The following is a 27,700-nucleotide window of genomic DNA, read 5'->3' as shown; positions in this document are numbered from 1 at the left end:
AAACCTAGATCATACCTGTACAAACAGTGTGAAAGATCAGCCATCTAGAAAACATTTCTGGGATGCTTCTGCATCATAGCTGAGTGGTTCTGATATCTCTGATGTCTTTTTTTTTTTTTTTTCCCCCTCTACAGCTCCACAGTGGGAATAATTGACTACATATAGGTAAACCAAGCATTCAGGCTCCTAACTGGGATAATGAAGAGTTTATCTGTCTCTTTGCTTTCCCATGAACTCCAAGAAAGTTAAATTTGTCCTATTGTATTTATCCAGTGAATTGAGTTGTAAATAAATGAGCTTCACAAAGATAGATGTTTCTTCATCTGTTTTACAGTTGGGGACACAAAAAGAATGAAGTTAAGTGACATACTCGGAATACCCAGCAAGTCGGTGTCTGAATGAGAATTGTAAGCCTGGGGCTGTAAGCTCCATCTCTCTCCCATGTAAATACTTTCCCAGACCTGCTCTGGATTTAGATTAGACAGTGACTCTTTAGAAAGCTCAGAAGATTATTCTGTGTACAAATTAATCTGTGGGGATACAGTTCTTAGAATTATTTTCAAGTTCTTACAGAGAAATTGTTCCACAACCTGAATGACTTTTTATTGCAACTTTCTTAACGCCCATCTCAACATGTGTTAATTGCAGGTTCTGCAGAACATCAGTTGAGTGACACTTTTGAAAACATCCACATGGTCATTCTCTAAGGTGAGGTACAACTAGTTACTCTGCTTCCTAAACTCCGCAGTTAGCAGAGTTGTCAGTAATATACAACATGAACTACTTCCGCAGAAATCTGGTGATAGCCAAAGAGAGAGGGAAATAGATTTAAAAAAATCCCAACCCTTTAAGTCCAGAAACCACCCTACCTACTGAAGTCATTCAATAGGAGGAGTCATGAATTGCAGAAGCTTGAATACAGTTTTGCTTTCTGCTTCCTACTCTACATTCCACCTACCTCATCAGTGGCATTCAGTTAAGTTAGAAATCTAGTATGCTATAAAGAGTAGATTTTCTGCTTGTTTGTGGATGTTACATATTGTTTTTCTCCGTTTCCACATGCTGAAATTGTGTTTCTTCATCTGTCTGATGTACTGGGTGAAATCAGGTAAGGAAAACATTAGCTTATTGTTTGTGGTGTAGTCTCCTGTCTTTATTCAAGCATGGAAAACTAATATTTTGTCATGTAATTTGGCCAAAAGATTAAATCTCGTGATTTATGCCTAATGGAACAGTTGATTAGTAAAGAGAATTTGATCACTTTGAAACTGAGCCAAATGTTTTCATTTTAAAGTAAATAGAACAAAGCCTGGTACTTTATCTCTTGCTGTACTTTGTACGCAGACACATTCAGGTATGTGCACTTTGTACTAAGTAAGGAGGAAATTGTGAAATAGTTTTAATATATTCAGGTGTGTTTGAAATTATTCTTTGCTGACTGAGTCAACTTGAAAAGTTGACAACTTTTCAAGTATCTATTGTACTTTAAATAACAAAATTTAGTTACGAAGAAGTCTGCATGCGTTTAAGATTCTCCCCTCTTCAGCCACAGAAGCTAGCTATTAATAAAATAATGATCACAAACATGCACAGAAAAGTTAAAATTATGTATTAACTGGATGAAACTGCATATATAACTACCCAATCTATATTTGTATTTTCTAACTGCACAGAAAAGTGTATCTGAGTACTCTCACAAGAGTGCACAAATGACAGTTGGGTATTCATTCCAATAACCAACCGGAAATAAGAGTTTGAAAAACTTCCTTTTGATGATTTGTTGCTAAACAATTCAAACCACTAGATCATTATATATTTATAGTACTTATGTAGTATCACAGTATAGAAATTATCATTTTTTTCTCTACCAACTTTTCAAAGAATAATTCTGCTGTCACTTCACAGCCATAGGTAAATGTGTTGTTTTCCTGTGAAATCTCCCAGCTGGTGATTAGGTTTCACTAGTTAAAATATTTTCCTTTTCCTTTTTTTATATCAGTGTCATTCCATTGACTTCAGAAAAAATAAGTCTTATTTCTACCAATCACATGTTATGATAACAAATCAAAACATTGAAATCAATATGAAGGAGCACTTTAACATTTACAGTATCTTAGCGTGAATCTTGTGTATGTTAGAAATATAGGAGTAATATTATAAGGTTCAGTGATTAAACTTGAATTTTCTAGAGCAAGAACAATATTACGCAAAAATTAAAGACTTTCATGTTGTAGATGTGAATCTGAATAGTGAAAAGATAAAGTGACTGGTTTTTAGCATTTAGCTCTGTGCATGGTGTTTGCATAAGAGAATTTCTATTCTATCTTTTATCATCTTGTGTCATCATATGAAAACTAGAGAGTGAATGTGACACATTCTGTTAACATCTCAGTATCTTGTCAAATACATGGCATTTTACCAAGTTCTTGAATCTTGTTTCTACTAAATTCAAGGTAAATGGAGCTGAATAAATCTTAATTTGAGAAATTTTTGTTGGTTGAATCTCAGCAATGCAACTGTATCCTGAATTGTCTTCCTGCATCAGTAGCTAATTAATAAACTGTCCAGTAATCAGGATAAACATTACTTAAATTATTCAACATGCAAATGAGGAGAACTGTGATATTTCTTTTAAAATATAGAGAATTCTAACTTGTCGTTTATGGTAAGGCAATGATAGACATGAAGCTTTTGTCTTGTTGAGTTGAGGCAAGAAGTTTTTTAATACTCAGTCACCTCAACCCTACTCTGATTTGTAAATATCCTTTTTTTTTTGTGATATCTCGTCCATTGGTGGTTGGTCTAGGGTACATATCTGATTTGGTCCAGAGATGACTGGTCTAGTCACCAGTTCTTCCCTAAATGAATTCTCTTTAGCGTACCTTAAGTGCTGTAATTCACACAGTTTAGCTTATTTGGATAAGCAGTGCAATATCAATAATGTGATGCATTTTTTTTTTCATTTGATAGAACTTCTTTTTTCAGGTGACATACACTTTTATGTACGTTGTAGCTTCAAAGGAAGGTTTGAATACATTTGTCGGGTACCTTCCGACCCTTTGTGCTTCCCCTGCAAGTCCTTATAAAACTGTTGAGGGCTCTGTCTTTCTTAGATTTGGAAAAGTGGAGGGTTCACTTCTGTCTTTTTTTTTTTTTTCTCTATATGGTTAACTGGTTACTGGGAAATGGAGAAGAGCTAGAATTGCATCTCTTGCAAATCAAAAATTCTAAGAAATTCAGGGTAGGCTTTTTTTTTTCCTTTTTACCTTCAAGGTAAAGGTAAAAGGTACCTTCAAATATCAAACAAGAGCCTTGTGTAAAGTAGCATAGCCCACTAGAAGTCAAGAGATTGGCCCAATTCTCTTCGCTTGTAGAACAACTAAAGTCATAAAGAGTGTGAAGTCATACAAAAAAGCTATGATAGGAATAGGATTGCTCCCAAAATCCTGAAGTCACTTTCCGCACAGTATGACCTTAGTTGTCAAAGTATACTTTTTAAAGCATTGACTTTTGATGTTGATAAGTATACAGGGGAAGAATTAAGTGTTTTGAAAATTCCATCCTTTTGTTGATCCTGTCTAAATCCAAAGCTTAACCTTGTGTACCATAACTGTCCAAGTACAGAAATGCTAAAGACTACAGTTTCTCTTGTGTCTTCTGTGTATATTGATCTAACAGCTGCTGCTTTTTGCAAACTCAGAACTGGATCCTTTGTTTCTTTGTTTCTTGCTAACGGTGTCCTGATCGTGATCCAAAACTAGGGAAAGGTTCTGGATCATTCTGTACTGTCAGACAACTGTTGTTTCTTACTGCTAGGTGAAATGATAAGGCCTAAGAATGAGCAACTTTACCACCCTGGCTGAAAGAGGAAGAAACAGCCTCAACTGTCTTCCTTTTTATACAATGCACACCCGAAAAAATTCTGAGAACCTGAGCTTGAAGGCTGAGCGAAGCATCTTACTGACACTGGCTACTACTTTGTATTTGATATGGAGAAAATGCACGATTCAGAAATAATTAGGCAAATTTTGTGTTTGGCTGGTTTGAAGGAGCATAGCAAAATTTGCAGTGCCGTTATTTAAACCATGGCTCACCATTGCTCAGCGCCCATTCCAGCTCTTCGCTCCAAAGGTCTGAGCTGGATAAAATGGAAGCTCTTCACTCTTAGTGGACAAATGAAGAAAAGTTAAGAGGTGTATTTCAGATAGTCCCTCATCAAATGACTGTCTAACATTTTCATTTTTTTCAGATGAGGAGAAAAAGTGTCCTGAATTTACAAATCTTAATATAGGTAATGCCTTGACTGGAACAAATCTCGAAGTCCAACTACTGTTATACACAAGGAAAAATCCAGATTGCTCTGAGAAACTCAGTGAACACAATGTTACAGCATCTGAGAATCTTAACACCTCAAAGAAAATTGTCTTTGTTGTTCATGGCTTCAGACCAACAGGATCTTCACCAGTATGGCTAGGTGACATAAAGACCCTTTTACTGACTTCAGAGGATATTAATCTTATTATAGTTGATTGGAATCGTGGTGCTACAACTCTGAATTATAATACTGCTGTTGAAAACACCAAGAAAGTTGCAAAAATATTGAAGAACTATGTTGACCAGATGCTGGTAAGGCAGAGAGTTTTATCTTTACTGAATAAGCTTAAATAGCATAGTTTGGGTGGGAATGAAGTTTTTAAAATAGAGTGACGTCTGAAGAGAAGCAGAGTGCACAACATCAAGTGACATGTGTTAGCAAAGTCTTATCAGTTAGCTTTGCATGCAGTTATTACTGCATGTCTTAACCTTACCTAAGTTCTCACTTCCCTCTCACTGAAATAAACAGTAATTTTTGTCATTTTATTGAAATATGTCTGAGGCTGCGTTGCAAATGATTTCTTTGGCCAATGAGAAGTTTTAGGTCTTCTGCTAGTACATCAGTAGGGAGGTGAAATGAGATACATTCAAATACTATGCAGCATTAAAATGTTACGAGAAGTTGCACTACTCTTGTGAATATCATATTAACGTAATTAAAGACTTTAAATGAAAAAAAATTGCTGTCAGATATAAATATTTGTTGCAAAGTTATGTGAACTGCTTAATGCTAGAGGTAGTTGTTGAAAAAATTGTTGATGCCAGTGGTCTTAACTGGGCTTTAGATTTATTGCCTAAACAGATGAAGAAAAAGTTTTATCATCCCATTTACTCCGTTATTAGATTTAGCACTTACTTTCTGTTCCTTTCTCAGCACTTCTCTTCCCAGCTATTCTCAGAAATTGTGAATGCCCTGCAATAAGAATATACTCATGTAGAATTTGAGAAAATGAAAACAGCATTTTGGGAAAGGATGAGGTGAAAGAAGAGACGGCCTATTAGAATCTGGCTTCTGGGATCAGATATAATGACAACAATTTGCAACTGTAATAGTAAATTTATTGATATGGGATAGAAAAATAGAATAGGATTATATACACTCTTAAGAATGCGGTCCCCAGTCCAGACTGGGATAAAAGGGTGTATTCTGCAAATCCCGTAATGTAGATTTCTGGTTGATTGCTTGTTACACGCCCATCTGGTAAAACAGTGGCTGCAAGGCATGCGTAGATAGATCTTCTTGAATCCCAGTGCGTGAGTCAGCAAAATGATGGTCTTGGGTCGTGTTGTGTCCCATCACTATCAGCTTAATACTTGTAAGGTGCCATGAGGACTTTGTTGTTTAATTTTGAGATCTCGTTAATACGTTAACATTTTAGATTCTACATAACGTTCCGTCATTTTGCAGACACTCTAATAGGCATATTGATAGTAACATAGAGCTCCTCAGAAAATTTTTGGATACTGCCTGCTTTGCAGAATGGGCATGCTAAAGCTTTCCTGCAGGCATGTATTTGGCAGCCTTATTCAGCTGTTCCATGGCATAAGTGTTTGTTAATAGTATTACTGTTTTAATTTATTTTATTGGAAAATAAGGCATGAGGGGAATTCCCTCTCCCCCCCTCCCCCATTCATAGTTTTGGTTCATCTTTTGTATTTCTGGTAAAACTCTTCCTCTTCCCTCTCTATGCTCCTCGTATTCAAATAGACTAGCATGACAGTTTGGAAGAAATGATACTCAAGCTTCCATTTTACATTTTTAACTAGTCAAAGAATTTCATAGTTACTACACTGTATAGCTAGTACCGAATTTGTTTTTAAAGGTAGTTAGAAATGTAACTTAGAGTACTGACAAAAAGTGAAAGCTAAATCAGTCTACTGATTGGTATTATTTGTTCAATTAACCATATTGCAAACTTCGCTTGGCACTGTAGAGCTCAGTCATGCCTTCTTTTTTTTTTTTTCCCCCTGATAGGCAGATGGAGCTTCTCTTGACTCTATGCATATGATTGGAGTTAGTCTTGGGGCTCATATAGCTGGTTTTGTTGGCAAGAAGTATAATGGCAAACTTGGCAGAATTACAGGTAAGGCTTTTAATCCTGATAAATGTATTCTAATGTACCCTGAATTGTTCTCCTAGCTGCGAAATACATAGATGCTGGCATTGTAATATCAGCAAATAAGAAGTGATTATGTAGTAACATATGAGAGGAAACAGGTATCCCTGATATAAGTTCAAAAAATTGTGGAAGTCTGACTTGAGGACTTAACAGGTTAAAGCTGAAATTTTCCAATCTGCTTTCCTCTAATCCTTCAAGTGAAGATTGAGTGCTATGTTCAGATGACACTTCAGTTAAGCAATATGCTGCCCGAGTTCCTTACCTAGTCAGCAAAGAAAATCAGTTCCCCCCCAAAGAGAGATTCAAAAGCTCTTAAAGTCAGAACATAGGAATCAAGCACAGGAATTATTTTCACACAGAATCACAGAATGGTTGAGGTTGGAAGGGACCTCTGGAGATCATCTAGTCCAACCCCCCTGCTCGAGCAGGGTCCTCTAGAGCACATTGCCCAGGATCATGTCCAGACGGGTTTTGAATGTCTCCAGGGAAGGAGACTCCACAACCTATCGGTTTGAGCCATCTAAACATGGTGCAGGCTTTAGTACCTTGGGCTATCTGCTATAAGGAACTTAAATCAGATGTTCAAACTGAGTATGACCACTGTAAATCTCACCTAATGTTTGTTGCATTGTCTTCCATGGCAGTGGTAGCTGGGGTATCTCGAGAATATATCTTTCAGGGTTAGGGTCACAAACAAGAGTTTTAGGATTCACTTTTAGATGCTGGATCTTCAGTGCTAATTTGGGTATGTAGGCCCCTGATGCTACTCGTGGTGAAAGAACAAAACTCACAGTAGCTAGCATGTTGGAAAGGAAGCTGGCTAAGCTAACTAACAGAAAATGCTTGTGAGAGATGGCTCTAGGATCCTGATACTACTTAAGATTTACAAAAGCAGTTGTCCTCAGGCTGAAAGGACGCAGTTATCTCTCCTTGAGATTCATAGCTCCAAACCCTCTCTTCAGATTACTTACAAAGTTTGTTTGTTTGTTTGTTTTTTCCCAAAATGTGATAGGAGTTAGCCTTAGAAAAGGGAATTAGAGACTCTTCCCTTTTAGGACAGTAATATGCAAGTCAGGTTATTTTCTAGGAGTGTGACAGGCTCCAGTCATATTCCTTTGGTTATGAAGACTCGTTCCTACTTTACCCAATTCCTTAGGGTTTGTGGGCTTCACTGGCTTGGGGCAGGCTTGGTACCAGTATTAGGTTACCAGGCCTGTGGCCTTTTTGACTCCTTGCAGTAAGGGAAGCTAGCAAATCTATGTCATTTCTGAACTCAGATGCTCAAAGGTAAATGGAATTGCAAGAAATGTTCCAGTCCCCTTCCTATAATTATAAATATTGATGAATAAAGACAAAGATTGAGTAATCTGAAACTGTAAGGCTCATAACTTCATCAGTGCCTGTTTTGATATTGTTTCTTTCCAACAAGTTGAGATAGAACTATAAGCCAGTGGACCAGACTGATGTTGGAAAAACTAGATTAAAAAGGAAAGGAAAGAGAGAAGACAGGAGAAGAGACAATAAACTGTCTTCATTGTTTTGAGGCTTCTGAATTATAAAACTGATTAGTGGACTAAAACAATGAACTTTTGTCTCCTGGAGTACTATGAACATTTATTGCTAGTATTCCATGATTCTCTCTGGTAGTGTGGGTCTTGGTTATCTTGATCTTGACAGGAAACCTTACTAGACCAGTAAAACAGATATGTCAGTTGAATTATGCTACACAGTTGTTAGGTCTTGGATAAACTAAGATCATATACTAGGTCTGTCTTAGTCAGTGAAATTGAAATTAGGAGTCACTTAAGTGTAGGAATATGTTTTGTCTTGACTGTTGCATTTTCAATCTTTGCTTTTTCGTCCTCTCTTCTCTTTGTGCCTTTGCTGTTAAGAAAACAGGAGGAGACCACACACAGTCAGCAACTTCTCCTTCCTGTAAAGGACTGTAATTACCATTTTAAAAATTATCAGGCTGCAGAGTTACCCAATAATAATTCCCTCTCACTAAGGGGAATGGGAATATGCAGTGTTTATCCTTCAAATACTTGGACATCCAAATCCCTTCCTCTTTGAGTTAAAGTGTTTTTGTGGATCACAGTTGGCATTTCTTCTGTGTTGCTGAGTTTCGATTTGAATATAAGATTTCCAAATCTCTTTCAGGTGAAGATTTGGTCAAAAGCTAATATTTAACTTAGTTTCATATAACTTTTTCTCTAAGTAATTTCAACATCAACCTATAAAATGACTGAGGCTTGTTTGAAATTGTCTCTGCGATAAACACTGTCTTGGGTTTTGGTGGTGAGAGTAGTTACATTGCAGATTTTTTTTATGAAGCACATAACAGGTATGGCCTTTTCTGGAGGAAAAGGCAAGATGAATTCTCCTGACTTGACCCCTAATGCTGTTGGCTTACAACGCTTCTGGAGAACAGGAAGATGAGCAGAACTTATTAGGAAGAGAGAGAAATTCAAAGATAGGGGTTGATCAGCCTTGTGGTAGGAACTATTGCTTTGCCTAGCAAGTTGAAGAATGGAGTTTTGAAAAGAACTGTGCAGGTTTTTGTTCTTATTTTACTGTTCGTATCCCAGGAAAATGTGTTAAGCTGCCGTGCAGTGCTCACATGCTGGTCTTGTAGAGGACTACAGAAATAGACAATCAGGTCTGTAACGCTATCGTTATTTTCTTTCAGGTCTTGATCCTGCAGGTCCTTCGTTCTCTCAAGAACCACCAGAAGGGAGATTGTATCATACTGATGCACAGTTTATTGACGTAATTCATACGGATATTGATGGTAATGACATAGCTTTAACTTTCCTATTTCAACAGGAAGAAAAGTGGGAAAGGGAAAGAGAAGGGATAAGCTATTTCAGGAGCATCCAATAGTGTTGCAGTGGTATGTTCTGTGTGTCAGGAGGATTTCTGTGCTGTTGCTTCCTAGTGGTTTCATCTATATCGTTGACATCATATTGGACTTTATTATACCTGTTCATCCAGAAATTGAAACCCAACTTTGCTAATGACTTGAGCAATGATGGGCCATTTCATTCAGTTCTGACATGAGTAACCTTCTTAATGACTGAGTTAAATTTAATGACTGGACCTAAAAATATTGAAATAACAATTTTCATGCCAAATAACCAGCCGAAGGTATATCTAGTTAACCATATATTCCTGAATCTGTTTAATGTCATGTGACGGTAAAGATGTTACCACTGTCATTTTTCCTATTTGTTACATTATATGCCTTATGAAAAAGACCAAAAAAAAAGTCTTCACATTAAATAGCATTTTATCTATTGCATTAATTTAAGATACTGTTATTTTATAAAATAGTTAAACATAAACATCATATTACCTTGCATGTGGAAACACTGAAGCTGTAAGTGTGTTATTATCACTGAGTTAAATTCTCTTCCAAGATACCTGGTCTAAGCTGTATCACATAAGGATGCTGTACAAATCCATTGCTTATAGTAATATGATTCTATATAGAATTATAAGGTTAAAATGAAGATCATGGTAAAGTCTGCTGTAATAATCCGAACAATTATCCAGCTTCATTTTTTTTAACAAAAACATAAGTAGACCTTTCACATGTGCCACACTTGCCCCATTATTTGTGAAATTTTGTGTCTGTTTTTTCAAAGTATTAAAACTTAGCAATTTCCTGTACAAATTTATATGTGAAGGTGTAACACTTCCTTTATGTGAATTAAGATAACAGATTAAAAAGGAAGGTACGTCAGTTTGGACTAAATCCTACTGAAATCAGTCATGGTCTTTCATGGGTCAGGAAAAATGCATTTTTTCTACTTTGTTATAATCTACTGTAGCTCAAAATGAAACATCTAACTCTAATGAGTTATACGTGCGGACAGAATTTTGGTTGCTAGACAGGACATACATTTCATAAATTTCTTAGTGCAAATAACTTAGCTGCAACATGAAATAGTTCTTTCTGCTCTATCCATTCTCCTTTGTGGCAGTAGGAGTATAATGCACAGATCTGTATACCTTTGTATATAGCATTTTACATGTGAATAACTTGCAAGGAAAAAAATGGATGTTAATTCAACATGAATTCCACTTACAGAACAAAAGAACAGTATATTTGCAAAAATTTTCTTTAAGAATTCCATGTAATGATAAATTATTCACTGGACGTTTTTTTGATTTTATGATTTTTTTTACTTTAGCGCTAGGTTTCAGGAAACCTTTAGGAACCATTGATTTCTATCCGAATGGAGGAACGGATCAGCCCGGTTGTCCAAAAACAGTATTCAGTGGTAAATAAAAATATTTTAAGTTAATAGGAAAAGAGTCTGAGATCAAGTCAAAAAAGGCTAAGCTGAATTCGAAGGAGACCGCATTTGTTCAGTAATATGAGGGTTAGGGCTTTGTATGCTTTCTTTTCCATTCCCACTCAGCAAATGAGAAGTAACAAAGGCAGCTGAGTGTGTGTTGTTTTTTTTTTTAAATCTTCCTATAAGCATGCATATCCCATTACACCATTATTGTTTTTTATATATGTACATATGTATATACATGTATATCGTCTGCATAAAGTGATCACTATTTTTCTGTGTTTATACAGAGCTAGGCACGGGGGAAGATGTTTGTGTCCAAGTGATTTGGACGCGATCACTTGTGTACAACATGAAAGACATTGTCTTTATCAAGTTTTCACTCTGTGTCTTGGGTTCCTCCTGACTGGCAATGAAGAACTAGTTTTTGATCATGTCTTTTAGATCCTTTAGGAAGAAAACAGTTTTACGGCATGATCTTTTTTTCCCAGAATCTTGCTTATTTTAGCCTCCATAAATCTCAGGCAAGGTTGCACCATGTTGTCTTTGTCATTTTGGATATCTTTATGGTTCTACCTATATTTCTGTTACTAATTTGCAAACTGCTGCTAGGAATTACAGCTGCTGCAAATCATAGGGCTTTCATTTGTGTGCCTGTGAATACAGGGGAATCCTTTAAGATCCAGGATCATCTTCACCTGCCTGATTACATCTCATAGTGCCTTTTGCCAGAAGAAGAAAGGACTTTGTTCTCCAAGAAACTAGAGAGAAGAATCTCTAAAGTATTCTTCACAGTAGCTTTTTTTTTTTTTTACTTAAGGATTTAGTAGGGGATGCCATAAACCTAATTTTAACTCAGGCTTATGCTCGTTCACAGTAATTCTGTGACTTTGATAGGATTTAGTAGAGTATTTCTTGGTATAATATATTCTATATAGACTTTAATTTTTTCTTTTTGTGTATGTGCATCCATTTGTTACACTTTCAAAGACTTACAGTGAAATAAACCATGTGCAACTGTTAGTGGTCAACTAATCAGAGAATAAAAACATGGCTAACTAAGAATGGCTTAGTTAAATGGGATTACTTGGATAACATCTGTTCCCTTTAGAAGAAAAATGAGTACATATTCTTTGTACACTTTATTTTATTTCTTAAAGGATTTCAGTATTTTAAATGTGATCATCAGAGATCTGTCTTCCTCTTCCTATCATCCTTGAAAAGTGGGTGCAACATAACAGCATATCCTTGTGACTCATACTTGGATTACCAGAGAGGAAAATGTGTCGACTGTAAAGCTTTTCAACCAATGTCCTGTCCTGTACTGGGTAAGACTTATGGTGTCTGGGCTAGGTGTGATTTTTCTCAGTAATTTAGACGTGCTCTTTCTGTGATTGCTACAGAGAGCTGTAGTCTCTTGTTAAGGGTTGTATGGAGATTGTTTATGGAGCTGCATGGTGTTTAAAATAGTTCAAAGTTTAAGGCTTTGGCTACTTTATAGCTATTTCTGTTAGGCACAAGCATTGAATGTTCCTATTAGGCTTTCTAGTCTGAAATATATTCACTATGCATTTTCTCTGCACAGAGAAAGTGCTTCTACTTAGCCCATCACTGTAGGCTTCCATAATACAATATCATCGCTAGCGTAACTGTGATTTTTTTTTTTTTTTTTTTACTTGGAGTAATAATGTTCATAGCAACTTCATGGAGCCTCTGGCTCTACTCTCTTTTGGAATCAAGCTTTTGTTTGGAATACTTTTTTTTTTAATTTGAGGTTTTATTGGTTTTAGAGAGGATCTGAGGACAGTTTGAAAACAGCTACAATGGTGTGAACATTTTTCAGTTGGTAGTGTTTTCTTAGAAATTTTTACAATGTTTGAATAGAAGTTAACTCTGAATTCATACCTTGTCTTCTTTTCATCCTTAGACATGCATATATTAGTTAAATCAGGTTTGAAAATAGACATATCTATATATTATTCTAGAATAAAAAGCCACTATAATGCCACATCACAGTACGGCGAGAAGACTCCAGGACTTCCCCAGAATGGTTATTAGGCATGCGTGATGCACTGACTGAAGAATGCCTGACTTAGAGGTAGAGAAATATTTGACCAAACAGCTGCCATCTTTTTTCTTAAATAACTATAAAACCTCATTTTTGAAATTCCTCATTTCCTATGAGGAAATGGTAGGCAGCTGAATCTGGGAACTGGAAGAAGAAACAGCATCCTTTTCCAGGTGCTGACTTGGAACTAGCCCTGGTTATTCGATCTGGATAAAGAAATCCGAGGGAGAGAATGACATCAAGACGAAGAGACAATAAATGTAAAACTGCATAAAACAAAATGCTTTCTACGTTACATCCAAGAACTTAACAGGTTTAAAAAAGATTTTACAGTTTAATTAAATAATATCCATAACTGTAGATTAGAGGGATAAAAATATTTGCTTTAATCACTGAAGAAAGAACGGAAGAAATTTTACCTATTGTGAAGCTGTTCCATAACTATTTTCTACAAATATGTGGGTTATTTTTTTGATTTTGTTGTTATTACTTCTGCAGGAGTTTATAAACACTTTCTGGAGTTGGTACCCTAGACTAAACAGATTCCAACTATGCCATTGTGACAATTTTTGTGATGCTAATATATATATATGCTTATATATAATATATTATATATCAATATATAATGATGCTCATATCATTTCATAAGAATGAAATATATATATATATACTACATTTTAGTAGACTGAGGTTATTCGTGCATTTTACAAATCAATTTACTTTCTCAGAGAATCTTTTAGAAGGTTAAAGCCAAATCTATCACTTTGGGTGACTTACTTTTGTGAAATTATATGTGTATCATGATTTCGCTAAATGTCTGAAATGAAATATATAAACTTTGGATTTCAGGTTATTATGCCGATAGGTGGAAAGAACTCTTAATACAAAATAGTTTACCAACAAAAGCTTATTTTGATACTTCGGACCACGAGCCATTCTGCAGTGAGTGACTGAATACATACTTAACAAACTCTTTATAGAATGTTATGGTTATTATTTGTTAGCTGAACTGGATTGAAAGCATGTACTTGATTAGAAAGTTTTTGTTACCTGCTGTATAAAATGGTGTAATAAACCATCAGCTAAGTATCAGTTTGTAGACTGGGGGAAGGAGAAGAATGATTATGGCAGAAGAGTACCCAATAGGTGAGCTAAGTAAAAGAAGGAAAGAAATGTGACTATAAAAGTAATGAGAGAAGGATGAACTGCCAAGGAAGCCAGAAAACGAGCACCAAGTGACAGGGCAAACGCTGGACTGAGAGAGAACCTGTTTGATGGGAACATTACTGCCATTTTTCAGAGAGCAAAAATGTGTAGCAAGACTGCCTAGAGTGGAGGAAGGAAAAGAAACATTTGTATGCTCTACCCTAGAGAGGGGAATGCCCCACAATGAACTAAAGCTTCTCCAGCTATTATAGCTCCATTTCTCCCTAAGAATAAAACAGGGGAAGGAAAACTTAACTGGCTATCATAGATACACTATATGGGAACGAACACTTTTAGCGTAGCCTTTAGCTACAGTAGGTATTTACCTAGCCATGGGGAGGTCTAGGTTAGATTCTCATCCAGTTTCCCTTTTATTAACAGATTTTACCACCCTGAGTGAATGTTAGCACACTCTTCTAATTGCTTATATTTAAATTCTTTGATTTGAGGCATGGGCAGCTTACAGGGAATTCAAGGGAAATCAACTTTTTTCATTACTTTTTGCCATCATTTTGGCAAGTTTTGTGGCCAGTGACTGAATACTTCTTCTTGTTATATTGGTAATTGTGCGCTCACTTATATCAATGTTTATTCCATGTCTTGGTGTGAATGGGGAGAAAAGGACTTGGACAGCAAAGCCTAAGGCACAATTTTAAAATTGTTTATGTTCACACTGTGGTGGAGGATGGAGGAGAAGGAGAATATAGGTTGTTAACTGCATTCCAAACTTAGTGTTGCAGGAGCACCTGTTTGGGTGCCCTTTGAACCTTTGCACGCTCCAGAGTCTTCTCAACCCTTTCTCTCTAAACTGCCCAAATCAGATCTCCTGCCTGCCCTTCCCGACTCAGAGAAATTCTTTCTCTTCCCAAAGGTCTTTCAGCTCCACCCACACCTGCTACCACTGTTCTTCTCGCCTCCTCCTGCCCGCTTTGGACTTTGCTCTTCCATGCTCTCAAAGCTGCCCAGGCCAGTAAGTCTGTCTCCTCACTTCAGTCTTCCTGCGGAAAAATACAGCTTTGCTCCTGCTCAGGAAGGTATTAAAATCTGGGCATTTATCAAAAGTCCACCCAGGCAGAAACCTGATGACAGGAAGAATACATTGTAGAAGATGATATATGGTAGTCTGGGGCAGGGGTAGTAGTGGAGAGAAAGGGAGGGAGAAGCTTTACCAAACATAGAAGGAGATAGATGGAGAGGAATAGGAAGTGTTGTAATGACAACATAAACTTAAGGGAAAATATGCAAATTCGAAGGGAAAAATAAGTCTAATAAACCAATCTGGAAAAGAAGGTATTTATTAGTTAGAGCCTTATTTTAATTCTTAGATGTTTGGAAACATGAAGAAATAGGAATAAACGAGAGGCCTTAAAACTAAGTGAAGCTATAAACCTAAGCAGCGCAAGCTTTTCGCACAAGGTGGGATTTGGCCTTTTAGAATATTAAAAAGTAAGACGCCAAAAAAAGTTTCAGTTGGCTTATTTACTTTTTACTTACTCTCTATCTTTTTCTTCTGAAGAGCTGTAGCAGTTAAAATATTAGTGCTGGTTTCAAAAGTGCAGTAGAAGGCCAGGTTAGGGTTTCTTAGCAGTATAGGCAAAACTCAGTCTTGTGCTGGCAGCAGAGCAGGCTCAGCTGCACACATCCTTTTCAAGTAGCACTTGAGCACTGAGGGTGCCAGCCCTAGGAAGCCACAAGGTCTTTCCTGAGGCTATGAGCTGTCCAGGGAGAGGATCTAGAGTATGAGAAAGCAGTCAGCACCCCCTGTCCTCTTCCTCCCTTCGTCCCCATGCAATCTTTCAAGTATCTGTGGCTTCTCCCCTTAGATTCTCCCCAACAGGTTGAACTGACCTGAGAGAAGGGTGCTTGGGGGACCTGCACTGGTGCAGCTGGGCAAACAAAGCACAGAATAAGGTCTCTCTTCAGATTTACCATCTAATAAACCCGCTCACCTAGGACACTGCGCACTTTGCGTATGCATAAAGCTTATGCAAATACTGTTCCTACCCTCTTCCTCAACTATTTTCTGGCGATGCCACTTTTATGGATAATGCGATAGTCTAGCTATGCTAGTAGCTCAACTATCCTCACTTTGCGGAGCTTGCCAAAAACTGAAGGTGCCAGTCAGGGCTTGATTTTGCATTCTTTTCTTAGGCAGGTCAAATTCTTCACGTTAATTCTGATGGTAGCTTTCTGATGCAAATCCTTTCCTTGTAAGAACTGGAGGAAATGAAAGTTAGTTGCACAGAAATCCAAGTAGCTGTTTAGTAGAAGCTACTTTTTATCAATAGCCTTTTTGTCCTGGTTTGAATTGGTAACTTAGAAGTATTGAGTCGCTATTACGATCATCATCCAGTGAGTACTTTTAATAAATAATAAGAATTGTATCCTGTTGAGGTCATTCCTTGAATCTTATTTTTTTTCTCCTGTTTCTATTTGCAGTGTATAACTATTTATTGGATATTATTACCTGGAATAAAAATATTAGGAGAGGTTTCATTAGAGTTAAAATAACAGATTATGCTGGAAAGACAGTAGAATCAAAAATGAATAGGTAAGTCGTTTTTTATTTCTAAATCTTTTTTATCTCGTCATAAAACTAATTCATTGAGTTCCCTAAACCTTGCTTCTAACTTGTTAACTCAGCCAGAGAGTACTATGAGGTTGTTAATCCTTGGTCGCAGTTCCTTTTTCTGGGTCTTGCATGGCTCAGTGACATAGGCCAATGTTCCTCACACTGAAGTGATCCTCTCTTCATTTACAAACTAGCCCATGTCCTTGCATGCTGCTGTTTTGAATCTGGTTCTAGGTGTCCTTGTTGTGAGTGCTCTCAGTCTGTACATCTTATCAGATTTCTGTTCTTAATAGTAATAATTAATATTACTCTGATAACAAAACACTGACCAGAAAATACTTCTCTTTAGTGAGGCTGCAACATTTCAGCAATACAGAAGAGTCAGAATACTCACTGGATTTTATCAGGATTTTGATAAAATATCGAGAATTTCCTTGACCTTTTCTACAAAGACTTTAATAGGACCAAAATATAAGCTCAGGATTCTCCAGATGAGGCTGAAATCTCTTAATAATCCAGAAAGGTGAGTGTTTGTGAGGTACTGAAGTTGCACGTGAGCTAAACTGCTCAGCACGTTCCCTCAGACATGTATTTGTCTCTGTTGTTTTCTTATTTTTGATAGCATAATCCTAAATGCATGAATAGCCTCCTCGCCCTACCTAGAATCAAATCTATCACGTGGAAGAGATGATCTATACTCTAACATTTAGTGCACAGCACCCTAACTTTGCATCTTTTATTATATATAAAGTTCTTACATGCCGCTTATTACCTGAGGCGGCTGCTGCTGCTGGTCACAATCAGTTCTAAAGGACCACTTACGTAGGCCAGCCTGGCTTACACCTGCAGTGATTGCATGATTTAAGTTCTCCTCCAGAAGATGAGTTTTATTAAGCATTTTTGTGTATAGACATATGATTGAATCAGAACTTTTCATACTTGGGTATGGGATGGAGCGCTTCAATCCAGCTCCCTGTGTGACAGAAATAGGCTTTTGGTCTTGTTGCTGTTGTTAGAGGCCCTGCAAGACCAAAACAACAGTCTACATTTGCCCATGCTTAAAATGACATCATCTGCATTTATTTGTGCTTAAATGTCATTACCACACTTTTATTATTTACTACTGTTGGTGGTATTGCCGTATGTTCAGCTTTTAGGTCTCTAGAGTTACCTGTAAAATAGCATTACTAATTAAACTCTATATTTTCATCATGTGAAAAGAACATATTCCATAGAATAGGTAAGAAATAACCAAGAGTAGGTAGTCAAAAGTGGCAAGAGTACTTCATTTTAAAGTTATTACATTTATTTGCTTCATACAAATGGCAGATTCAGCAAAGTCAGAATTTAACATACAATCTAATAATGGTAACCAGATAAGTAATGAGTGGGAATAATGCTGCAATATGAGCTAAGTCAGTGTCTTACATTAGTATACTTTACAACTTGAGAAATAACATTTAGGGTTTTATAATTTGATATATCATAATAGTCTAGTAGGAGTTGGGTATGATATCCTGTAAAAATTTTGAAACCTTATTAAATTAATCTGCTCTTTCGTACTTACTGACAAAAAGGAGAATACAGGTGCGAGAGAGTAAGGAAGAAATTGAACACTCAGTAATCAAAATAGTACTCCAAAATGTGTATGCATTAGACTTTAACTTGTTGAAGGCTGTAAGTCTCAAGCTCTCAGGTGATCTGACGTGATTTTATTTAAAAGCATTTGGCAATGAGAGATAGCCAAAGCTCTAAATCAATTTTGCAATTTTTTTCCGAACCCAATGGTGATAAATCAAAAGATTAATTTTTTTGCAAGCCCATCAGCATTCAAGACTTTCAGTTGAATAGTCTAGTGAATCAAGAAATACTTTCAGTGAACATTCCTGACTGGTTTTCAGTTTTCATTCCTGTTTATTCTGAACTCTTGTTAATTTTAAAGTAAGATGCACTTGATTTGTTTTCATATAGGTTCCACTAAAATCCTTCTTACAGGGCCTCATCATCTGATAGTTGTGTAGGCATATTAGATGCTTTTAGACAGTGGTGGAAAAGTGTGTTGAATCTCCATGTGAACACGTGAAGTTAATTTAAATGCAGATGTCACGAAGCTGTTGCCTGGTGTAATTATAAAATTGCTCGTTGTAATTACGACTACCTATCTTAGTTGATGCAATTACAGCAATTACTTAAATACAGGATAATCAAAATTAAACTACATTTTAAAAAAATCTCCAAATTATTCATATAGCAAAATAGTAGGTAAGAAACAGAGGACAGGTGCAGGGATAAAAAACAATAGCAGTCTCACTCTCTCCAGATCTGGGTTAACAGCAGACAGTGGGAGTCTGGGGAATATCACTGGCAGAACTGTTTTCTGGACTGACCCATTATTCACACAGATGGTGTGTGAATGTGAAAGTACTAAAGGGTACATATCATTTCCAGATTCTTCTTCTGGGCTCTGAGATAAATCGTTCTTGCTCACTCATAAAAGAGAAAACTTTTGTAGCTTGTCTGGTGTCCAGGTGTCAATTCTCCCCAAAAGGTTTTGAATCTGTCAGTCAATTCCAAACTCATTTGATGGAGGAAGTAAATGTCTCAACTTGTTTAGTCCAGCCACCTTTCCTTATCCAAAACAAGAGCAGGCATAATAAAAAAGAATTATTAACGCCTCTACTGAAAAAGAGAATGTGGAACGCCCTTTCCTTTTAGTAGACACCAGGGAAGCCACATGGGGCAAGAGATTACAAATGCCTCCCCTAACAAAAAAATCATTTGTGTTTTGTACTTTCTTGGTAAACTGAAAAATCTACTCCTTTTTGAGGATTACTCAGTGGCATGCCTGGTACTCACTCAGATGTATTTTGCTTCAGATGAGATAGAACATGTTGGAAACCAGATGTTGTTATTTCTAGTATTCATTATTACAGTTTGTCTAAGTACTGTATCTCTTGTGATTAGACATAATTATTCCTAGGTAAGAGAACTGGCTATGCTAGCATATTGTGCTACTATATTGCAAATAGTGTTGCAAATATGTTAAAATGCAGCGCTATACTGTTAAATAGTATATTGACAGTAAACTTGGGATATATATACATATAATAGTCTTATCCTGATTGGAACTTTGTCCTGTGAATTCTTTCAAGGTCTCTTGCAAAGATTTCTAAAATGCTGGCAATTTCTGTGCCCTACCAAAAATAATACAGTATTAAAGCACTACATTTTACTTAAAGCAAATTATGGGTGAAGCACTTGATGGCATTCTGTGTTTTGCTTTATACAAAATATCTGAATTTCTCCTGATCTTCTTAGTTATAAAATATGCTAACTTAGCTTCTGTAATGAATTTTGATAATCTCAATCTTCCCTCCCTCCTGTGTAACGTTAAGTCCTACAGTCCTTTCATACACAGATAGGTGGAGCCATAACTGGTTGAAAATCTCATGCTAATGGGCAACAGCACAAATGGCTGGCTGTACGTTCCTTCCCAGGCTTTTTCCCTTAGCTGTTTCAGCTGCATCCCAGTTTGAGGTGGATTGTGCTGTATAACCAGGTCTGTGAGCTTAGAACAATGTAGAAGGTCATTTTGAAGTAAGTATCATAGCATATATGCCATTAGAGGTGCTATGAGAGAAAAGGGTATGTTAGCTACTTACCTGTTTAAACCACTTCCCTCCATCTATCTATAGTAGTGTGTTCAGGGCAAACCTATGCCTTGTATTTGCCCTAAAAGGACAGAGCTAGCTTCTGTGTTGACATAAAAATTAAGATTTTGTGTCTGTGTGTTATTGCTTTTTTGATATCTGTACCACATGCATGGTACTAATTGTATAGTATTATGCAGTTCTGGGTTTTCTGAGCATTGAGAGATGACAAATTACTGTCCTACATGAAAATTCCTTATGTGTGCTCTCATTGCAACTGAATAAATGAGAAGGCAGTATGATGCAGTTTTATGTTTCTCTCCATGAAATGAAAGAAGAGAAACTTTAAGTGCTAGGGGAATCAAAGTGAATTGTTCAGTCCTGCTCTTACTAAGTATCGAGCTGTTCTTGGATCATTGTTCTAAAGAATTAATTTGAATACAGGTTAATAGCCTTGATGGCTGAATTACAGCATCTCCATATTTCAGACTAACATGATACACTTCTTACTCATGCCACTTTGCACCATCCATCTGATGTCCTGGATGTTGCTCTCAGGCTGTCCAAACTACTCTAATGATCCATTAAAATAAGGTGTAAACTTAAACAAGAGGATATTTCTTATTGTCTTGAGTAACTTCTCTAAAAGGTGGTAAATACTGCAGGTTTAATAATTCAGATACTAAAATATTTTTACATTTTTTTATCTATTGTGCTTTTTTTATTTTTGTAGGCTGCAGCTGTGCAGATATGATTTCATATTGATGGAGAACACTGAACTGACCTTCAAGCCTATCCCATGCCAAGGGAGCGATATAGGAAAAGAGAACCTCTACTAACTTAATTTCTCTTACAGCAGTGACATTCTGATTCTTTCTGAGGATAAAGACTGCAATGACAAAGGAAATGAGAGAAGCTAGATTTATTTCCAAGAATCTATGTGGCAATATTCATTACTTCCTTTGAGTCCCTTAGAGTGAAGTCCATTGGAAAGTTCAGATATCTGTATATTTGGGAAATTTAAATAAAACAAGTGTATCATAGCAGAGAACATTCAGTGGTTTATTAGTTATTATTTGTTAGCGGTGAGGGGACTACTGGATTAGATAGGAATTATCTGCATAATCTCGGCGCGTTATTTATCAAGTCCATATGTATATTTATTTATTCTTTATAACGGCTTTTACATTGAAACATAATTATCTAAGTGAATTTAATATACTGTACATGTGATCTGTAGATCTAATATACAGCAATTCTGTTGTGCTTTGTTCGTTGGATAAATGAATTCACATTTTCTCATTAATATGTCTCAGTCTCTGAGCACTGGAGCAATAAAATTTGTGAACATATATGTAAAATTGCTGTTTAAATTAATTATCTTTATGTCTATGCCCATCTTAGATATTATTACAAACCAGACTTTTCTTTTAAAGCTAGGGACAGAGCAGTGATGTTTCAGGTATGAAGTAATTGTGATGTTTTCGTGGACAGTTTAAAGATGAAATATATCCATTTTCATTCTGTTTCAGTTTGGGCTCCTTGCAATTAGAGCTGCTGCTCAGGTTTAAATTGGTGACAGCTTTTCACTTATTGGAATGTGAGCCAGAATAAGCCCTACCTAAAGAAAGACTACTTTTTCCAGTTCAGAACAGGTTCTCCAAATCCAGTCAATTGCCTTTTCTGATGATACTCAGTGAAGAACAGATATGTGTATATTTCTTCTTTAAGGTTGTTTTGTGTATTGGTTTCTTGTGTAAATAAGTCCTATGCATTTTGGCTTTTCCCTTTCTTTCCTATGCCCCAACTGTCCCTACCCCGACAGCAGTACTTGACTGAAGCTGTTGCCCAATTTCATCTAAATGTCAATGGGATGAAATGTCAAAAACCTATGAAGTGGTATGAAGTTTTATGAAAATCAACAGCTAGCTATGAGAAAGGTGGAAGATAATGCCCTGAGGGAACACAAGCTTTAACTTACTCTCTTATCTGGTGCAAGAGGCAGCTGCAGCCTGCCAGTCAGTATGTGCAAAGCACTGAACCAGCCATAGCGTGTGCTTTTACCTGTCTAGACAAACAGGTAAAGACATATAGGAAGGAACAGTAAGCTTCAGCCTGGAAATGGTTCTTGAACACAAGAAGAACACAGAATTATGGATAATCAGACGTGCTCATGGCCTGATTTTTTATTATTATTATTATTCCACTTCCTTCCTAGAGATTAAAGATACAATTATATTACCAGAGGTTTTCTCAGGTGACGTCTCACTTAGCCTCTTCATCCTGCTGTATATCTTCTTTGTTCCTTTCCTTTTAGAGAGCCATTAGTACAAAAATAGATGTTTTTGTGTGTTTATGCGCATGTGTATGGAGGGAGGGCTTTTTTTGTTTGTTTTACCATCTCATTCTCCTCTGTTTTTTTGATCTGCTCTTCTGCTTTTTTTCATTCCGTAGGTTTTTGTCCAGCCTTGCTCTCATCATCCCTAGATTCCCCTTTACAGGTCTCTGACTCTCCCTCCCTTTGTTACCTTGCCTCCAAATACCTGTTTCTTATGTTCCTTGAAAAGCCGCCTAGAGACCTGAGAGTAAATTTCAAACATCTTGAACAAGAATCTTTCAATGGGTGACATAGATGTTCAGGCAGAGAAACGTGTCAGGTGGCCTCTTCAGTTTCTTTTCAATTGTGTTTTCTATGATTTCTCTTAAATTCCAACTATCTATTGAATGTTTCATATTCTCACTTTTTTGTGTTGTTACATTGGCTTTAAGTCCTGCTGAGAAGACCTAAAGTACAGACACGTGAATTTGATTTTTGACTATAAACTTTTATTTTGCCTGAGATGCTCAATTTTGAGTTAATATGTGGAAAAATTAATGAAATTATATTAGCTCTAAATTGACAGCATAAAGGTGTACTGTCCTTTCCAGTAACAGTCACGGAGTGCTTGTAAGTTACCAGAACTATTACTGAAATAATTGCTAAATGATTGTTTTGGGTTTTTTTTTCCATTTTGTAAGTTTTTTACCAATACCAGCTTAGTTTTCAACGGTTTACTCTATTTAAAGACAGTGAGACATAAAAACTTTCCTTTTCTGTATTTGCTAGGGATGGTATTTTCACTATGAAATACATCCTTTGCCAGTTTTGCTCCCAAAAGTGCCGTAGAACTTTGTTATTAAAGCCTTTGAAAAGGAGAACTTGCACTAAATGCATGCTTTAGACAGTATTCATAGCTCATATTTGCAATGAACTCCTTGCCTCATGCATCCTTTATCTGTCATGTAAAAACAGTGGCGAAATGGTGCTTACACAAGCAGTCATGGTATATTGAGTTGAGAGCTAGAGCATAAGACAAGAGCAAGAGAACGAGAAGTATTGAGGACTAAGATATCCTTCTAGAGTTTTCCATTATAAATGCATGGAATAAATGTGAGATAAGGTGCTGCTGAAAAGATAGAAGATGGAAGGAGATAGATAGGTGTGACTACCAGTGTTGCACAGTGATGCACAATACAGGTAATGATAATATTTTCACACATTTTAAAGATACCTAAAGGTATGGGTAGGAGAGGGTAGGAAAGGAATAAAGGGTAGGAAAGGAATAGTGACTTGCTACCTTAATTTAGGTAAACTTGAGGTAAAGAAGAAAGAAGCAAAAGGGTTGGTGAGGAGTTCCCCGTAATCAACATGAGACAAAATGAAACAGAGTTTTGTTTCTAATTTCCCAATTTAGTTTGTAATTTCCATTTCTTAAGAGAGACTGTTCCAGGCGGTGCATTTTCCAGCACATAATTGCACTTCTCAAGTGGCTAACCACTTGGACTATAGCCTTGTGTCTCCCAGCACTGATGAAAATGTGCTGTAATTGTTCAGAAATGCACTGCTTGATATGGCCCACTGCCACATACCACTTTGTATTAGTTCTGTCGTCTCTCCTGAGCTCAGCAGAAAGCATCAGGGTCAGGCAGAAAAGGGACATCTTCCAAGGAGTTCCCTGTTCTGAAAGGAGTGGTGGTGACAGTTCAGTGGCACACACGTCTCCTTTCACGTCAGAGCTGAAGATGGGGTTCGACTGATTACAGTACTCTTCTGCGTTGGCTTTCAGGTTACAAAATATCCACTAATTAAATATTCATTTAACTCCTGGTTAAATATACAGCTATAAGCGATGGTCTGCTGGGAGGCCTGGTGATATTGTTTTGGTTTTTCCACCTGTGAAATTGAAGACTGTCCAGTCAGAAAACCTTCCCAATGTGTAGTGATAAATTTTGCTAACTTTATTTTAGTAGTTTGCTTGTACACAGTGTTTATAACCATAAGGAACAACCTCTATGCATCTGAAGAAAGATATGTCCCATGAGTAAACTTAAGCCCTGTAGCTAATGAGTATATTGTAGTAGTGCCAAAGGGATATTATTAGCATATACTTCTAGTAATGAACTCTAAGCTGTTTCTGTCAAATGCAGCGAGCTTAGGCGATTTATTGCAGTATTTATGTTTAGTGCTTGTTCACAGGAAGATTAAAATTTTAAGTGATGAGTTTATAAAACTAACATAAGCTTGCTTTCCTTATATTTGGGTTAGACCTGATCGGTATTTGATAAATCCATCTTTTTAGTTTAACCGTACCATTTCAAACAGTGTCATAGTGGGGATACATTGAGAAACTGATTAAGTACTAGTGGTGACTGGAGTTAGCAGCAGCTTACTTAGAAGAAAGATGAGGCATATAATGCAGGAAATGTTTGTGCAGCACTCTGCCAATTCACAATAGGTTGAAATGGTCTAAATTAAGGATATGTGGCACAAGCCCATTTGCCAGTTTAATTTGGGATGGCTTTATTGATTTCAGTGATGCTATACACAGTTAAGGCTATAGTTTATGATCTCTGCCACAGATAACTTCAGAAGGATTGATTTCACATTGGGATTACTCATTTTACAGGCCACCTGATCAGGAGGAAGTTGTCGATGAGGCCTTCTACAGACAGCTGGAAGTAGCCTCATGATCACAGGCCCTGGTTCTCATGGGGGACTTCAACCACCCTGACATCTGTTGGGAAGACAGCACAGCTAGGCACAAACAGTCAAAGAGGTTCCTGCAGAGCACTGGTGATAATTTCTTGACCCAGGTGGTGGAGACACCAAGGAGGAGAGGGGCAATGTACAAAACCTTGTACTAACAAGCACAGAAGGTCTAGTTGGAGAGGTGAAGGTTGGGGGCAGCCTTGGCTGCAGTGACCATGAGATGGTGGAGTTCAGGATCCTACGAGGAGGGAGCAGGGCAATGAGTAGGATTGCAACGCTGGACTTCAGGAGAGCTAACTTGGGCCTCTTCAGGGACCTACTTAGGGGAATCTCATGGGGTAGGGCCCTAGAAGGAAGAGGGGTCCAAGAGAGCTGGTTAATATTCAAGCATCACCTCCTCCAGGCTCAAGATGGGTGCATCCCTCTGAGTAAGAAGTCGAGCAAAGTGGGCAGGAGACCTGCCTGGATGAGCAAGGAACTCCTGGCAAAGCTCCAACAGAAGAAGGAAGTACACAGAATGTGGAAAAGGGGACAGGCCCCTGGGGAGGAATTGGGACGTTGTCAGAGTGTGCAGGGAAGCGACAAGGAAGGCTAAGGCCCATTTGGAATTAAATCTGGCAAGGGATGTCAAGGACAACAAGAAGGGGTTCTTCAAATACTTCAATAGCAAAAGGAAGACTAGGGAAAATGTGGGCCCGCTGCTGAATGGGGCGGGTGCCCTGGTGATGAAGGATACAGAGAAGGCAGAGTTGCTGAATGCTGCCTTTGCTTCCGTCTTCACTGCTAAGGCCAGTCCTGAGGAATTCCAGACCCTGGGGACAAGAGAGGAAGGCTGGAGAAAGGAAGACTCTCCCTTGGTTGAGGAGGATCAGGTTAGAGATCTTTTGTCCAAACGTGACATCCATAAATCCATGGGCCCTGACGGGATGCATCCGCGAGTGCTGAGGGAGCTGGCGGATGTTATCGCTAGGCCACTCTCCATCATCTTGGAAAGGGCCTGGAGATCAGGAGAGGTGCCCGAGGACTGGAAGAAAGCCAGTGCCACCCCAGTCTTCACAAAGGGCAAGAAGGAGGAGCCAGGGAACTACAGGCCTGTCAGCCTCCCCTCCATCCCTGGAAAGGTGATGGAACAGCTCCTCCTGGAGGTCCTCACTAAGCATGTGGAGGACAAGAAGGTGATCAGGGGCAGTCAGCATGGATTCGCCCAAGGGAAATCATGCTTGACCAACCTGATTGCCTTCTCTGATGGGATGACTGGCTGGGTAGAGGAGGGGAGAGCAGTGGATGTTGTCTCCCTGGACTTGAGCAAGGCTTTGGACACTGTCTCCCATCACATCCTCCTAGGTAAGCTCAGGAAGTGTGGGCTAGACGAGTGGACAGTGAGGTGGATTGAGAACTGGCTGGATGGACGAGCTCAGAGGGTTGTGGTGAATGGCGCAGAGTCAAGTTGGAGGCCTGCAGCTAGTGGTGTCCCCCAGGGGTCAGTCCTGGGTCCAGTCTTGTTCAACGTATTCCTCAATGACCTGGAGGAAGGGACAGAGTGCACCCTCAGCAAGTTTGCTGAGGATACTAAACTGGGGGGAGAGGCTAACACACCAGAAGGCTGTGCTGCCATTCAGAGGGACCTGGACAGGCTGGAGAGGTGGGCGGAGAGGAACCTCCTGAAGTTCAACACAGGCAAGTGCAAGGTCCTGCACCTAGGGAGAAACAATCCCATGCACCAGGACAGGCTGGGGGTTGACCTGCTGGAAAGTAGCTCTGCCCAGAAGGACCTGGCAGTGCTGGTGGACAAGTTAAACATGAGGCAGCAGTGTGCCCTTGTGGCCAAGAAGGCCAATGGTCTCCTGGGCTGCATGAGGCAGAGTGTTGCCAGCAGGTGGAGGGAGGGGATCCTGCCCCTCTCCTCAGCCCTGGGGAGGCCTCACCTGGAGTACTGTGTCCACTTCTGGGCTCCCCAGTACAAGAGAGACATGGCACTCCTGGAGAGAGTCCAGCGGAGGGCTACCAAGATGATTAGAGGGCTGGAGCACCTCTCCTAGGAAGAAAGACTGCGAGAGCTGGGCCTGTTCAGCCTGGAGAAGAGAAGATTGAGAGGGGATCTCATCAACGTGTACAAGTATCTGAAGGGGGAGTGTCAAGAGGATGAGGCCAGTCTCTTCTCCGTGGTGCCCAGCGACAGGACAAGAGGCAACGGGCAGAAACTGAAGCTCAGGAAGTTCCATCTGAACCTGAGGAAAAACTTCTTCACTGTGAGGGTGACAGAGCATTGGAACAGGTTGCCCAGAGAGGTAGTGGAGTCTCCTTCGCTGGAGATCTTCAAAACCCGTCTGGATGTGATCCTGGGCAATATGCTCTAGGTGACCCTGCTTGAGCAGGG

The 27,700-nt window shown here is 38.3% G+C and overlaps 1 protein-coding gene across 3 annotated transcripts; it reads left to right on the top strand.

The window, feature by feature from the left end:
- Positions 1 to 698: 698 nt before the first annotated feature.
- On the top strand, positions 699 to 21,655 carry LIPI (lipase I). 3 transcript variants are annotated; one of them, XR_011135002.1, is made up of 11 exons: positions 745 to 1,108; positions 4,250 to 4,626; positions 6,350 to 6,458; positions 9,184 to 9,285; positions 10,691 to 10,780; positions 11,959 to 12,126; positions 13,716 to 13,808; positions 14,944 to 15,106; positions 16,512 to 16,623; positions 16,994 to 17,167; positions 21,028 to 21,655. XR_011135002.1 is itself a non-coding variant. In XM_009667898.2 (11 exons), exons 1-11 carry the CDS (start codon positions 1,030 to 1,032, stop codon positions 21,131 to 21,133), a joined length of 1,509 nt encoding a protein of 502 aa, XP_009666193.1. In that variant the 5' UTR covers positions 745 to 1,029; the 3' UTR covers positions 21,134 to 21,655. The 3 variants fall into 3 exon arrangements, 2 of the variants coding, with proteins under 2 accessions (XP_009666195.1, XP_009666193.1); XM_009667898.2 differs by having other exon boundaries at positions 14,944 to 15,042; XM_009667900.2 differs by lacking the exon at positions 14,944 to 15,106 and having other exon boundaries at positions 699 to 1,108.
- The last annotated feature ends 6,045 nt before the right edge of the window (positions 21,656 to 27,700 follow it).

This window comes from Struthio camelus, chromosome 1, assembly GCF_040807025.1.
Source record: "Struthio camelus isolate bStrCam1 chromosome 1, bStrCam1.hap1, whole genome shotgun sequence".
NCBI lineage: Eukaryota > Metazoa > Chordata > Aves > Struthioniformes > Struthionidae > Struthio > Struthio camelus.
This window is presented reverse-complemented; position numbering and strand designations above follow the sequence as displayed.

Excerpts from the sequence above, each read along its gene's own strand:
- LIPI (XM_009667898.2), top strand. The coding sequence starts at position 1,030 with ATGTTACATATTGTTTTTCTCCGTTTCCACATGCTGAAATTGTGTTTC. Across the intron at positions 1,109-4,249 it reads GATGTACTGGGTGAAATCAG|ATGAGGAGAAAAAGTGTCCT; the intron begins GTAAGGAAAACA and ends CATTTTTTTCAG. Across the intron at positions 16,624-16,993 it reads GTAGAATCAAAAATGAATAG|TGAGGCTGCAACATTTCAGC; the intron begins GTAAGTCGTTTT and ends ACTTCTCTTTAG.